Here is a 16,732-nt window from a genome sequence, read left to right on the forward strand (position 1 = left end):
CTCTCACATGGTGGGAGCAGCAGCAACTATTTCATGTGCGATTCACAACTGCAGCTGTTAGAAGTGAGCTACTGCTGAGTTGTTTCCTTCTTTTTTGTTGGCAAGTACCATCCTTGATTTTGCTGAAATTGTTAAGTCTCTCCTATAAGGAAACTATGACCTTAGGGCAGTGGCAAATGGTTAATTCCGGACTGTCCAAGGGTTATTCTCATTTCTGGTCATCCTTGAGAATTATAGAGTAAGATGTTGACCAATGTAACTTTTTGTCCCCCCTGCAATACTGTTGTATATCCCTAGCAGATGCTACTATTCTTAAAAAAGCCCATTTCTGATTATAATTGCCAGATTGTGGGGGTTTTTTTTGGTTTTGTTTTTGTTTTCATCTTGTGTCAGGATGCTTCATCTAATATCTATGATTGTTGAAAACATTCATTTATGTCTTATTTGTAGAATACATGTCACACAATTTTTTTATGGCACTGAATCTGAAATTCAGCATTTCTTACTGTTGTATAAATTTATTTCATTTTACTTTTAATACTTATATGCAGTGTATTCAAGAAAATAAAGAAAAAATATTCTGTAACTATTTTTCAATAGCCACAGGATGGGTCCAAGGAGCTAAGTCCTTTATAGTTTTATTTTTAGAGAGTGCATTCTTCCAATAAGAGTATGTGGAATAGTCTAGGTCTCAAGGATGCTTGAAAGAGTGTGCTAATGTAGAACGAGAAAAGACAGGCCTCTGGGAAGGTGCAAAGTATTACTGTGGATATTAAATCTGTTTTGTTTATTCAGTAATTTTAGAGCTCTGGAAATAGGTCTGCTAGAAAACTACCAGTTTTTCATGAAACTTTATCCCAAAGAGGTGTAATTCATTTGTAAAAGATTGTAAAGATAGTGATAATACAGTTTTTTACTTTATGGTGATAGGATTACATAGTATCATGATGTTAAGAAGAAGAGAGATAAAAAAGGATGAAAATGATATACCATAACTATGAAAGCAAGGGAAAGGGACACATCAGGTGGTTAATAGCAAGACTCATTTTTTTTTTAATCTTAGAGAATTTCTTGTCTTCTACCTAGTGTACTACTGAGCTGCATTTTCTTATTTATCATTATTGAAAGAAAAGTGAATTATATAAATAAGTCTAAAAAGCAGATTAGTGATTTAAGGACACAAAAGTCAGGAAATTAACAAGAGTTGGTATGGGAAATTGAAATCCAGTGCAAATAATATACTCACATACATACAGAGTATATATCCTTTATACTTACTAGTACACATATATACAAATGTACACATAAAAATATGACCTTAATTTTACTTTACATACAATTACAGTTAAAGTAGGGAAATCATAGAGCCCATTTGGACATTCCAAATGAAGTAAAAGTGATGATATATGAAATTATGAAATCTGAGTAACAAACCATGCCTTTATTTTTATTGGCCCAATAATTGTCTAGCACATCCCTCTCAAAATTATTAACAAAAGTAAACTCATCTGGAATTGGAACTTTATGAAAAATGAAAATTTGCAAAGTGGTATGAATGAAAAGAATTTCATTACCTATATGAGCTTGTTAGTAAAGAATCAAATAGTTAATTAATCAAAATAGAAGTGACATGAGAAGCCATCTGAAACAGCAGTATAAATTTTTCTGCCTGGTAAAGTGGGTTATATCTTAGGCACAGACAGTCAGTGATGTACAAAAAAGATGGGAGAGAATGGATGGATAACCCAAGATAAACTGTGATATTTGCTTGATCTTTTGTTAGGATCTCTGTAAGATACCCTGTTTTACAAATTAAGACACTGAAACTCAAGGAAACAACACCTCTCTCATGACCCAGTTGGTGGAGATTTCCTATTGTCCTTGTCTCTCCCCACTAACACGGGCCTTCAGGAAAGGAGGCTGAGCACTCAGGGCCGTTGTCCATTTCAAGACTTGGAGAACAACCTCTTTATGGAGTTCTCCTGTTACTTCTTGGTCTTTGAAATTGGCTTTAGACAGTAGTGGTTGTCCTGTTCCCTACATACTAGTAGGCCAATAATGTTGTATTTACCAATTAGAAAGTGCCATTTATTTGATGAAGCAGATTTTAGCTTCTAACTTTCAATCTGTTTTTTTTGTTTTTTTAGCTAATAACTTTTAAGTCATTTGCTATACTTGTAGAGCCAATGGTTTTAAATAAAATTAACATCAAAAGCTGGTTCCTCATGTATCAACAATACAACGCGATGATGAGACAAAGCTTATTGCAGTTAGACAAAAAACCACCTGCAATTCCTGGCAGTGTCTTGGGAGCTCTAACATACCTTCTGACTTGGCTGAAGCATGGACTATATAAGTAGAATGTCAGGAGATGAGGCCAGAGTCAAAACCAAAGTGTTTTTGATTGCCATATTACAAATTTGGACTTGACCCTCTCCTTTCCCTTCTTGCCTTTACTCACTTTTACCCATTCATCCAGTTATTCAATAAATATTTATTGAGCATGTGTTAAGTACCTGGGAAACAGCCCCACACACATAAAAAAAAAACACTTCTGTTATTATGTTATATACTAGAGGCCCGGTGCACAGATACGTGCACTGGTGGGGTCCCTCAGCATGATCTGCGGGGATCTGGGGAGGAGCCGCTCCTGCTCCTCCTGCCCTGCTCATCCAGGTCAACTGAGCAGGGCTCCTTCTTGGGAGTCCTGCTCATCTTGGTCAGCAGAGTGGCACTGCCCCCTGGTAACCAGTGCGCGTCATAGCTACCGGTCGACTAGTCGAGCGGTTGACCAGTTGACTGGTTGCTTAGGCTTTTATATACACTGAGTGGCCAGATTAGTATGATCTCTGAACACATAATAATCTGGCCACTCAGTGTATATCTACACTAATAAAAGAGAAATATGCAAATTGACCGTACCTACACGATGCCCACAAGCCAATCAGGAGTGAGTATGCAAATTAACCCAACAAAGATGGAAGGTTAATTTGCATATGCAGGCATGGAGCAGGTGGGGGTGGGGTGACCGCTTGCGTGCATGTCAGCACCAAGCAGCCTGAGTCCCAGAGTCAGGCATCCTTGGGAGCCAGGCCACTCTGAGCCTGTAGACCTGCACATAGGCCCGGAGTGGCTAGGGTCCTGGAACGACCCCCCAGCCACTCCGGGTTTATGCACACAGGCACAGAGCAGCTGGGGGTGGGGCAGGAACATCCCCGGACCTCAGGCACTCTGAGCCAGCATGTGTGCAAGCGGCCGGGGGCAGGGTGGGAACGTCTCCCGCAGTGAACGAGCAGACAGCAGGGCCCTGCTTGCCCCTGGCCCTGGTGGCTAAGGGCAAGCAGACCCCCACAGAGAGCAGACACCAGGGCCTGTGGTGGCGTCAAGCAGGCAGGCCTGCAGAGAGCAAAGAATCACGGGGAGCCGGCCTAATCCATCAGTAGGACATCCCCTGAGGGATCCCAGATTGGAGCGGGTGCAGGTCGGGCTGAGGAACCCATGCCCCCATGCACGAATTTCGTGCACCGGGCCCCTAGTCCTATATAATAAAAGCCTAATATGCAAGTTGTCCCCTCAACCAGGAGTTTGACCAGCAGGCAGGCCAGCCATCTGCCCATGTCCCCTCCCCCTGGCCAGGCTGGCTGGACCCCACCCATGCATGAATTCATGCACCAGGCCTCTAATATATATATATACACACACACACATACACACTGAGTGGCCAGATTATTATGCATTCAGAGATCATAATAATCTGGCCACTCAGTGTATATAGATATGATATACATAATAATAAACATCTATACTAATAAAAGCCTAGGTGGCCCTTGCACAATGCCCTCACGTCATCACAAGATGGCCGCCCCATGTCATCACAAGATGTCTGCCCCCACATCATCACAAGATGGCTGGCAGGGGAGGGCAATTGTGGGCAATCAGGCCGGCAGGGGAAGGCAGTTGGGGGCAACCAGGGCAGCAGGGGAGGGAAGTTGGGGGTGACCAGGCCTGCAGGGGATAGCAGTTGGGGGTGACCAGGCTGGCAGGGGAGGGCAGTTGGGGGCAACCAGGCCGGCAGGAGAGGGCAGTTGGAGGTGACCAGGCTGGCAGGGAGGGCAGTTGGGGGTGATCAGATGTGAAGGGGAGGGCACTTGGGGGCAATCAGGATGGTAGGGGAGTGGTTAGGACAGGGGTGGGCAAACTTTTTGACTCGAGGGCCACAATGGGTTCTTAAACTGGACCAGAGGGCCGGAACAAAAGCATGGATGGAGTGTTTGTGTGAACTAATATAAATTCAAAGTAAAGGAGTGGAGGGGAGAGCAAGAGAACTGGATAGAACAGCCAGATCCAGCTCGCGGGCCGTAGTTTGCCCACGGCTGGGTTAGGAGGTCATCAGGTTGGCAGGCAGAAATGGTTAGGGGCAATAAGGCAGGCAGACAGGCAGGCAGGCAGGTGAATGGTTAGGAGCCAGCAGTCCCAGATTGTGAGTCAGACATTCCTCGAGGGGTCCCAGATTGGAGAGGGTGCAGGCCAGGCTGAGGGACCTCACCAGTGCACGAATTCATGCACCGGGCCTCTAGTATGCATATAGGATCTTTGATTAATCTCTTTCTGCCCTCCCCTATCCCTCCTTCCTTCTGAGATTCATCAGTCTGTTCCATGTTTCTATGACTGTGGTTTCCGCTCCTGCATTGAGCATGTGCCCTCTGATGGTCAGTGTGTGTCATAGCTACAGGTTGAACGGTCGCTTGGGCTTTTATATATATAGATGTCACAGAATGCTAAGAAGTAAAATCAAGAATAATGAGTGCCAGCAGAGGTGTGGTGATGCTTGCTATTTTGTGTAGGATAATGAGAGAAGGCCATTAGGTGCATTTGAGCAACATTAAAGGACTTGTGGTTATTTGGGGGAAGTATGTTCTAGGCAGAGGGAATAGCCAGTTCAGAGGTCCTATATAGTGAGTGAGAAAACATAGTAGGAATGATAGGGAACTTGAAGGGTTTTCCAGTGAGGGAACACCATCAAGTTTCTATTTCACTAAGATCATTGATGCAAACCAATGGACACAAGACACTGTGGGGTGAGGGCATGTATGGGAGTGGGGTGGGGGTGGGGGCAATGGGAAGATATATACACATGTAATACCTTAATAAAAAAATGGGGAAAAAAGAGAATATAATGTTGGATTTATGGTGACAATGGCTTCATTGTAATGGGCACTGGTCAGAACTCATCAGGAATATTGTGTTATTTTTGGTGCCATATTTTAAGCGGATATTATCAGATGAAGAAAATTTGATACTGAAGAAATACCAAGTTCAAAGAATTGGGGATGTTTAACCTGAACAAGAGAAGTCGTGATGAGATATTGTAACTAGGGTGACCATATGTTTGGGTTCACCAGGGTCATTCCCTGTTTATTTCTGTTTCTCAGTTTCCCATCTGGCTTAGCATCTGTCCCATATAGGTTATTTTCACATTTTGAGAAAGACATTTTTTTTTTGGAAAATGCTTTGGGATTAGAACATTTTTATAGCTCTCCCAATATTCTAAAACCTAACATTAAAATAATAAACACAAATTTTTTAAATTATAATTTAAAAATTATTTTGGTACCATCTTTTACTTAAAAAATTGTCCCCATTTTGGATAGTAAATTATATAGTTATCTAATAACTGTCTCACTGTTTAAAGGATTCTCTTATTGAGATATTTACTTTTGTATAAAGAACTGCTTTTATGTAGTTCACAGGAGATGACTTTGATTAATTGGTGCACATTGTAAGAAGGTGAGTTTCAGATCAATCTGAACTTCATGATGTGGTAGGATCTCACCTCTGGGAAAATTCAAGGGAAGCTTGATGACTCCTTGCATGCCATGGATTTAAAAATACCACCTCACACCTGCCAGAATGGCTACCATCAATAAATCAACAAACAAGTGCTGGCAAGGATGTGGAGAAAAAGGATCCCTAGTACACTGCTGGTGGTAACGCATGCTGGTACAACCACTATAGAAAACGGTGTGAAGTTCCCTCAAAAAATTAAAAATGGACCTGCCATTTGACCCAGTGATCTCACTTTTAGGAATATATCCTAAGAAGCCTGAAACACCAATCAGAAAGAATATATGCACCCCTATGTTCATATCAGCATTATGTACAATAGCTAAGATCTGGAAACAGCCCAAGTGCCCATCAGTAGATGAGTGGATAAAACTGCTGTGGTACATTGATACAATGGAATACTATGCAACTATAAAAAGAAGTACCTATTACCCTTTAAGACAGCACATAAAGGGACCTGGAGATGATTATGCTAAGCGAAGTAAGCCAGTCAGAGAAAGACAAATATGATCTCCCTTTATGTGGAATCTAATGAACAAAATAAACTGACAAACAAAATAGATCCAGAAACATGGAAGCATGCAACAGACTGAAGAATCTCAGAGGGAAGCGGGGCGGCAGGAAGAGATTTAACCAAGGAATTTATATGCATATATGCATAACCCATGGACACAGACAATAGTGCGGTGAAGCCTGGGGAGGAGATGGAAATGGAGAGGGCGGGGTCAATGGGGGAAAAAAGGGACATCTGCAATATTTTTAAAAATAAAGATAAATTTTAAAAAAAGATCATTGATGCACAGTATTGTGGAAGATGGATTGTAGATAGTTTGAGATGGGTATTAGGAAGGAACTAAGAAACCTGAAGAAAGGCACTGAACATTTCCACAGGTATTTAGAAGGCGGGATTGACAGATACTGGTGACTAGATATGGTAAGCAAGGAAGAACAAGGATTCTGCTCATATTTCTGACTTAGGAAGAAAGAATGCAAGAATGAATGTTGGTCCTATCAACCAAGACAGAAAATAAAGAAAAGCCAGTTTTAATAGATAATTAGAGGAAGACCAAGGAAGCATGGCAGGAAAATTGCTTCAGTTTTGGACATATTGAGTTTGAGATACTTGTGAAACACCCATATAGACCTAACCAAGTGAGTATATAGGTATAGAGTTTAGAGTGGGAACTGGGAGAAAGTGTGGGCTGAAGATATGGCTTTGAAAGTCATTGGCATATAGAGGTAATAGTTAAAACCATAGAAATTTTCTTTTGAATAATGGTGTTTTGCTATTTAAATATTATGTTTAAAAATCTGAAATTTCACAGTTCTTTGTTTCTTATTTACCTTCTTAATTTGTTGATAAAACTTTAGAAAGTACTTCCTCATGGGTATTTTTCTTTGTGGCAATTCAGGAAAATTTAAACCTAGCCCTGAATTCTGCCTCAGCCATTGGATGTACAGTGGTCAATATTGGTGCACAGGATCTCAAAGAAGGAAAACCTCACTTGGTCTTGGGACTTCTCTGGCAGATCATCAAAGTTGGTCTTTTTGCTGATATTGAGATTTCCAGGAATGAAGGTATGATCATCAAAAATGTTTACTTTTCATTTACATATACTTGCTGCAAGAAGAATTTATATATTTCTGTGTTTTCCTCTCAGCTCTGATTGCATTGCTAAATGAAGGTGAGGAACTAGAAGAGCTGATGAAGCTTTCTCCAGAGGAGTTATTGCTGCGATGGGTGAACTACCATTTGACCAATGCAGGATGGCATACCATCAACAACTTCAGCCAAGACATTAAGGTTTATATTTTAATATTCAAATTTGTAACATAAAGTAAGGATGCAGAAAGTAAAAACAAAAGAGATACAGACTTGCTTGGCCAGTGTGTCTCAGTGGTTGAGCATCAACCTATGAACCAGGAGGTCACGGTTCCATTCCCTGTAGGGCACATGCCTAGGTTGTGGGCTCCATTCCTAGTAGAGGACACTCAGGAAGCAGCCGATCAATGATTCTCTCTCATCATTGATGTGTTTATCTTTCTCTCTCTCCTTTGCTCTCTGAAAGCAATAAAAATGTATTTTTTTTTTGCTTCTTTTTTTTTTTTAACTTTATTTTTTTTAAATAAATCTTTATTCAGATTATTACAATTATTTCTCCTTTTCCCCCCCATAGCTCCCCTCCACCCCTTTCCCACCCCACCTTCTGCCCTTACCTCCCCCACACTGTCCTCATCCATAGGTGTATGATTTTTGTCCATTCTCTTCATGAACCCCCCCATACCCCTTTCCCCCTGAGAATTATCAGCCCACTCCCTTTCTATGCCCCTGATTCTATTATATTCACCAGATTATTCTGCTCCTCAGGTTTTTAATTCACTTGATTTTTAGGTTGGCTTGTTGATAGATATGTATTTGTTGTTCATAATTTTTTCTCTTTACTTTTTTCTTCTTCCTCTTCTTTAAGAATACCTTTCAGCATTTCATATAGTACTGGTTTTGTGGTGATGAACTCCTTCAGCTTTTTCTTATCTGTGAAGCTCTTTATCTGCCCTTCAATTCTGAATGATAGCTTTGCTGGGTAGAGTAATCTTGGTTGTAGGTTCTTGCTATTCATCACATTGAAAATTTCTTGCCACTCCCGTCTGGCCTGCATAGTTTCTGTTGAGAAGTCAGCTGACAGTCGTATGGGTGCTCCCTTGTAGGTAATTAACTGTTTTTCTCTTGCTGCTTTTAATATTCTCTCTTTGTCTTTTGCTCTTGGCATTTTAATTATGATGTGTCTTGGTGTGGTCCTCTTTGGATTCCTTTTGTTTGGGATTCTGTGGGCTTCCTGGACTTGTAAGTCTATTTCTTTCACCAGGTGGGGGAAGTTTTCGGTCATTATTTCTTCAAATAGGTTTTCAGTATCTTGCTCTCTCTCTTCTTCTGGCACCCCCATAATTCTGATGTTGGTACGCTTGAAGTTGTCCCAGAGTCTTCTTACATTATCTTCAACTTTTTGGATTTTCTTTTTTGCTTTTTGCTTTTTCGGTTGAGTGTTTTTTGCTTCTTTGTATTTCAATTCTTTGACTTGATTCTTGTGTTCCTCTATTCTGTTTCTGGGTCTCTGTATAATATTTTTTATTTCAGTCAGTGTATGTTTAATTTCTAGTTGGTCCTTTTTCATATCTTCGAGGGTCTCGTTATATTTATCGGCCTTTTCTAGGATATTCTTAAAAAGTCTTATAACGGTGGTTTTGATTTCTATATCCAGTCGTTTGTTTTCCTCCATTTCTTTCGTTTGTGATCTGATTCTTTGACCCCGCATTTTCACTGAATCCCTGAGTTGGTAAGGTAGATATTTGTACTAGGTTTCCAATATGGCCCAGTGGGTCTGCCTCCCCGGTTAACCTGAGGTGGACACTCTTGGTGCACCCCTTTGTGGCCTGTGTGTACAGCCTTGTTGTAATTAAGTCTTTATTGTTGTTGGTATCACTGGGAAGAATTGACCTCCGGGCCAGTTGGCTGTAAGGATCAGCTGTGTCTATGCTGGGAGAAGCCCGGTGCTGGAGACAGCCTTATAGGATTAGACTTGCCAAATTGCAATAGCCTTTGTGCTCAGCTTGGATGGGGTGGAGTCTCAGTCTTGGCTTCCTGTCAGCCCCGCCCCTGCGCGCATGTGCGCTTTCAGTCCTCCGCCTTCCCCAGCTCGAGTCTCCGCCTGAGAGTCCAGACTCCCCCCACAAGAGCGTGGGTCCCCAGGGGCTCGCCTGGAACTGGGGTTCACTGCAGTCAGAACTGGGGCTCAGTGCAGTCAGAATCCTCTGACTCCCCTCCACTAGGGAAAGCCTGTGGCAACCCCCGCAGCCTTTGTGCGCACCGGCGCGGCGCGTGTGCGCACTTTCAGTCCTCCGCCTTCCCCGGCTCCCGAGTCTCCGCCCGAGAGTCCAGACTCCCCCTACAAGAGCGTGGGTCCCCAGGGGCTCGCCTGGAACCGGGGTTCACTGCAGTCAGAACTGGGGCTCAGTCAGGATCCTCTGACTCCCTTTCACTAGGGAAAGCCTATGGCTACCTCCGCAGCCTTTGTGCGCACTGGCCCGTGTGCGCCTTCAGACTTCTGCCTTTCCCAGCTCGTGGTCCGAGGCTTCCTTCCCCCTTCCGCCAGAGGAAGTCAGCCAAGCTCTCAGCCGCCCTTCCTCTCTGCGCGCACAAAGCCCCTTTGCCGTACCTCCAATTCTCTGTGAGCTTTTCTCCTTCCTTCTAGTTGTAGAATTTTCACTCAGCCTGCTTTCCTGTGGTTCTGGATGGTGTCCGTTCTGTCTTTTAGTTGTAGTTTTGAAATTGTTGTGCGAGGCAGCAGTTTAGGTGTTTACCTATGCCGCCATCTTGGTTTCTCCTCCAAAAATGTATTTTTTTAAAAGAGAAATACAGACTTAAATTTGAATTGAAATTTAATTCACAAGGGCACAGTTTAAGAAATTAAATTTTGCATTTCTCTGAGAATTATCACAAAATCTTATATTTCAAAATAACTGGTTTATTGGCTTTTAGTAAGAAATAAACTGGCTATGAAACGAAGGAGATACTCCTTAGCAGATTAAAGCATTCTCTGCATTTTATATTACACAGATAGACTAAATTATAAAGTGAATGTCAGTCTGAGAATTACATCTGTTTGATGGACTAGAGGCCCCTGTGGGCCTAACCAGTTCAACATTCTTACTGCCACTGTGCCAATACCCAGCTAATAGGAAACCAAATTATCTGAGGGCACAGAGAATCAGTAGGCAAAAGGAGGTCTTCAGGTAGGTCTCTCAATCACGGTAGCTGGAAACACTTCCCTCCCTATTGGGAGACCATTGTCAAGGAAACTGTAACATTCAATCTGCCTAATAACAACTCTCATTGTCACTGCCTAGACAGGCATTGCCAACTTGGGTCTCTATGACTCTTTCTTCTCTGCTTTTTTTGTGTTAGTTTTTAAGACTAATCAGTGTTAACATTAACTCATATTTTCTCCTTAGATATATTAACACCTTCAGTCAGGTTATGTTTTTGCCATAATGGCCTAAATGACAATCTCTCTTTGAAGTGACATTGTATTTCTCTGCTTTCATCTAAAATATGCTCATTTAAAATTTTATTTGGGGGGCTCTCTCTTTTTATTTTGGTATTTCTACAAACTTTATTTTGTATGACAGGTGAGCTTAGTTCAGCAAGTCTAACTCCAATTTAATGTCATGTCTTTAACATACAAATGTGATACTTTTTAAATATTTGCCACATTTTTTTCAATTTAGTCATTATATTAATCATTTTTAAAATTAAATCTTTATTGTTGAAAATATTACATATGTCCCTGTTTTTCCCCCATTGACCCATTCTAGCCCATCCCCATCCCCTACCACAGGCTTTCACCACCCTATTGTCTGTGTCCATGGGTTATGCATATATGCATACAAGTTCTTTGGTTGATCTCTTCCCACCCACCCACCCTTCTCCTCCTTCCCTATGAGATTCCAGAGTCTATTCCATGCTTCTATGTCTCTGGATCCACTCCATTCATCCATTTATTTTGTTCATTAGATTTCACATATAAGTGAGATCATGTGAGACTTGTATTTCTCTGAATGGCTTATTTCATTTAGCATAATACTCTTCAGGTCCCTCCATACTGTCTCAAAGGTAAGATATTCTTGCTTTTTACTGCAGCATAGTATTCCATGGTGTAAATGTACCACAACTTTTTTATCCACTCATCTACTGATGGGCACTTGGACTGTTTACAGATCTTAGCTATTGTAAATTGCGCTGCTGTGAACATAAGGGTGCATATATTCTTTCTGATTGGTGTTTTGGGACTCTTAGCATATACTCCTAGAAGTGGGATCACTGGGTCAAATGGCAGTTCTATATTTAATTTTTTGAGGAAACTCCATATTGTTTTCCATAGTGGCTGCAGCAGTCTGCATTCCCACCAGTAGTCAATTAGGGTTCCTTTTTGTCCACATCCTCACCAGCACTTGTTGTTTGTTGATTTGTTAATGGTAGCCATTCTGAGAGGTGTGACATGATGCCTCATTATCATTTTAATTTCCATCTCTCTGATGATCAGTGGCTTTGAGCATTTTTGCATATTTTTCTTGGACATCTGTATGTCCACTATGGAGAAGTGTCTATTTAGGTCCTTTGCCCATTTTTTAATTGGGTTGTCTTCCTTTTGTTAAGTTGTATGAGTTCCTTATATATTTTGGATATTAACTTTTATCAGATGTAACATTGCCAAATATGTTCTCCCGTAGAGTGGGCTCCCTTTTCATTTTGTTGATGATTTCTTTTGCTGTGCAGAAGCTTTTCATTTTGATGTAGTCCTATTTATTTATTTTCTCCATAGTTTTCTTTGCCCTAGGAGATGTATAGGTAGACATATTGCTATGAAAGATGTCTGAAATTTTGCTGCCTATGGTTTCTTCTAGGATTTTTATACTTTTGCAACTTATATTTAAGTCTTTAATCCATTTTGAGTTTATTCTTGTGTATGGTGTAAGTTGGTGGTCTAGTTTCACTTTTGTGCATGTTTCTGTCCAATTTTCCCAACACCACTTATTGAAGAGACTATCTTGACTCCACTGTATGTTCTTGCCTCCTTTGTTAAATATTAATTGAGCATAATGACTTGGGTTAATATCTGGGGTCTCTGTTCTCTTCCATTGATCTATATGCCTATTCTTGTGCCAGTAGCAGGCTGTTTTGAGTATAGTGGCTTTGTAGTATAACTTGGTATCTGGTATTGTGATCCCTCCCACTTTGTTCTTCTATCTCAAGATTGCTGCAACTATTCAGGGACTTTTTTGGTTCCATATAAATTTTTGGAGTATTGGTTATAGATCTGTGAATTGTGCTTTTAGTATTTTAATAGTAATTGCATTGAATCCATATATTTCTTTGGGTAGTATGGACATTTTAATACTGATATTTCTACCAATCCATAAACACAGTATATTCTTCCACTTCCTCTCTCTCTTTTTTCAACATCCTGTAGTTTTCCTAATATAAGTCTTTTACTTCCTTATTTAAGTTTATTCCTACGTATCTTAACTTTTTTTGTTGTTGCAATGGTAAATGGATTGTTTGTTTAGTTTCTTTTTCTGAGAATTCATTATTGTTGTATAAAAATGCCATAGATTTCTGGATGGTAATTTTGCATCCTGCTACATTGCCAGATTCCTTTATTAAATCCAGTAGTTTTTTGGTGGAATCTTTGGGGTTTTCTATGTACAATATCATGTCATCTGCGATTAATGACAGTTTTACTTCCTCCTTTCAAATTTGGAAGCCTTTTGTTTCTTTTTTCTTGTCTGATCACTGTGGCTAGGACTTCCAGTACTATGTTGAATAAGAGTGGTGAAAGAGGACATCCCTGCCGAAACCGGTTTGGCTCAGTGGATAGAACGTCAGCCTGCGGACTGAAAGGTCCCAGGTTCGATTCCGGTCAAGGGCATGTACCTTGGTTGTGGGCACGTCCCCAGTAGGGGGTGTGCAGGAGGCAGCTGATCGATGTTTCTCTCTCATCGATGTTTCTAACTCTCTATTCCTCTCCCTTCCTCTCTGTAAAAAAATCAATAAAATATATTTAAAAAAAAAAAAAAAAAAAAAAAAGAAAGAGGACATCCCTGTCCTGTACCTGTTCTTAAGGGAAATACTTCTAGTTTTTGCCCATTGATTATGATGTTCGCTGTAGGATTGTCATGTATGGCATTTATTATGTTGAGATATACTCTCTCTATTCCCACTTTGCTGAGAGTTTTTATCAAAAAAGGGTGTTGGATTTTGTCAAATGCTTTTTCTGTGTTTATTGATATGATCATGTGATTTTTGTCTTAAATTTGTTTATGTGATGTATCACATTTATTGACTTGTGAATATTGTACCATCCTTGCATCCCTGGAATAAATCCCACTTGGTCATGGTGTATGATATGTTTAATATATTACTGGATATGATTTGCTAGTATTTTGTTGAGGATTTTATCATCTATGTTCATTCAGGATATTGGCTTGCAGTTCTCGTTTTTGGTAGTGCCTATATATGGTTTTGGAATTAGGATAATGCTGGCTTAGTAAAAAGAACTTTGAAGTGTTCCTTTCTCTTGGATATTTTAGAATAGTTTGAGGAAGATAGGTGTTAGTTCTTCTTTGAATGATTGGTAAAAATTCCCTGTGAAGCCATCTGGACCAGGGCTTTTGTTTGCTTGGAGTTTTTATTATTATTATTATTGTGTCTATTTCATTAGTTGTTGTTTTTTTTAAAAAAAAAATATTTTTATTGATTTCAGAGAGGAAAGGAGAGGGAGAAAGAGATAGAAACATCAGTGATGAGAGAGAATCATTGATCGGCTGCCACCTGCACGCCCCCTACTGGGGATTGAGCCTGCAACCCAGGCATGTGCCCTTGACTGGAATTGAACCTGGGACCCTTCAGTCCGCAGGCCAATGCTCTATCCACTGAGCCAAACCAGCTAGGACTATTTCATTAGTTGTTATTGGCCTATTCAGGTTTTCTGATCCTTCCTGATTCAGTTTTGGAAGATTGTATTTTTTGAGGAATTTGTTTATTTCATCCACATCGTCCAGCTTGTTGGCATATAGTTGTTCATAGTATTTTCTTACAATCCTTTGTATTTCTCTGGTGTCAGTTGTTACTTATCCACTTTCATTTCTGATTTTATTTATTTGGGTCCTCTCTCTTTGTTTCTTGGTAAGTCTGGCTAATGGTTCATCAGTCTTTTTTATCTTTTCAAAGAACCAACTCTTGGTTTCATTGATTTTTTTGTTTTGTTTCTATGTCATTTATTTCTGCTCTAATCATTATTTCCTTCCTTCTACTTTCTCTAGGCTTTTCTTGTTTTTCTCTTTATAATTCTTTAAGTTGTAGGGTTAAATAATTCATTAATAATTTTTCTTATTTTGTGAAGTAGGCCGATAGTGCTCTGAACTTCCCTCTCAGGACTGCTTTTACTGTGTCCCAGAAATTTGGGGTTATTGTGTGTTCATTTTCATTTATTTCCATGAAGTTTTTTATTTCTTTCTTTATCTCATTGGTAACCCATTCATTGTTTAATAACATGCTATTTAGCCTCCATGTGTTTGAATGTTTTTGTGTGTTTTTACTGTAGTTGATTTCTAATTTCATTCCATTGTGATCTGAGAATATGCTTTATATGATTCAATCTTCTTGAACTTGTAGAGACTTGTTTTGTGTCCTAACATGTGGTCTATCTTTGAGAATAATCCATGTGCACTGGAGAGGAATGTATGTTCTTCAGCTTTGCCATGAAATGTTCTATAAATGTCAATTAAATCCATCTGATCCAGTGTGTCTTTTAGAGTCACTGTTTCCTTGTTAATTTTTTTTGTCTGGAAGATCTATCCAGTGAAGTCAATGGGGTGTTAAAGTCCCCTACCATGACTGTATTGTTGTTGATCTCTTCCTTAAAGTCCTTTAGAAGTTTTTTTATATATATTTAGGTGCTCCTATATCAGATGTATATATGGTTACCATGGTTATATCTTCTTGTTGGGTTGATCTCTTTAGTATTAAGTAGTGATCTTTATTGTCTCTTGTGATGGCCTTCATTTTGAAGTCTATTTTGTCAGATATGAGTATTGCTACCCCAGGTTTTATTTCATTTCCATTTGCATGGAAACATTTTTTCCATCCCTTCACTCTTATCCTATGTGAATCTTTTCTTCTGAGCTGGGTTTCTTGTTGATAGCATATAATTGGCTTATGTTTTGTATCCATTCAGTTACCAAGTGTCTTTTGATTGGAACATTTAATACACTTACATTTAAGGTTATTATTGATAGGTACTTATTCATTGTCATTTTAATTCTTTATGCCTATGTTTCTCTCTTCTTCTCATTACAGTAGTCCCTTTAGCATTTTTTTTTTTTTTTTGTAGTGCTGGTTTGATGGTGATAAACTCTGTTAGCCTTTGTTTGTCTGGAAAGCTCTTTATTTCACTGTCTATTTTGAATGATAGCCTTGCTGGATATTGTTATCTTGGTTTCAGATCCTTGCTGTGTATTACCTTGAATACTTCATGCCATTCCCTCTGGCTGTACAGTTTTTTTCTTTAATTAAAAAAATATGTTTTTATTGATTTCAGAACGGAAAGCAGAGGGAGAGAGAGAGATAGAAACATCAGTGATGAGATAGAATTATTGACCAGCTTCCTCCTGCACTCCCCACAATGGGGATTGAGCCCGCAACCTGGGCATGTGTTTTGACCAGGAATCAAACCATGACCTCCTGCTTCATAGGTGGATGCTCAACCACTGAGCCATGCCAGCTGGGCTGGCCTGTAGAGTTTCTGATGAGAAATCATCTGACAGCCTTATGGGAGCCCCTTTGTCAGTAACAGTTTGCTTTTCTCTTGCTGCCTTTAAGAGCCTCTCTTTGTCCTTAATTTTTGGCATTTTAATTATGATGTGTCTGGGTATGGGCCAATTTAGGTAATTCTTGCTTGGCACTCTTCTTGCTTTGTGCCTCCTAAACTTGTGTGACTTTTTCCTTCACCAGGTTAGGTAAGTTTTCTGCCATTATTTCTTCAAACATGTTCTCTATCCCTTTGTCTCTTTCTTTCACTTCTGGCACAACTATTATGCAAATATTGTTATGTTCATGTTATCCCACAGCTCCCTTATGCTGTCCTCCTGTTTTTTAATTGTTTTTTCTTTTTGGTTCTCTGATTGATTTTTTCTACCCTGTCTTATAATTCACTGACCCCATTCTCAGTTTCTCCTAATCTGCTCTATATTCCTTCCACTGTGTTCTTTGTTAGGGCTATGTCATTCTTCATAATTTCTATATCTTTTCTCATGATGTTGAGTATATTTGACA

General features: G+C 39.9%; 1 protein-coding gene across 4 annotated transcripts in view; it reads left to right on the top strand.

Annotated features, from left to right (window-relative positions):
• The window catches only part of PLS1 (plastin 1), a 217,858-nt gene that overhangs the window by 128,459 nt on the left and 72,667 nt on the right, over window positions 1-16,732 (top strand). For all 4 annotated transcript variants that reach the window (XM_080657190.1, XM_080657189.1, XM_080657187.1 and 1 more), the window contains 2 exons: window positions 7,257-7,422; window positions 7,506-7,648. In XM_080657190.1, coding sequence (XP_080513316.1) covers window positions 7,257-7,422; window positions 7,506-7,648 — 309 coding nt within the window. The remainder of the gene's footprint in view (window positions 1-7,256; window positions 7,423-7,505; window positions 7,649-16,732) is intronic.

This window comes from Plecotus auritus (genome assembly GCF_963455305.1).
Source record: "Plecotus auritus genome assembly, chromosome: 2".
Taxonomy (NCBI): domain Eukaryota; kingdom Metazoa; phylum Chordata; class Mammalia; order Chiroptera; family Vespertilionidae; genus Plecotus; species Plecotus auritus.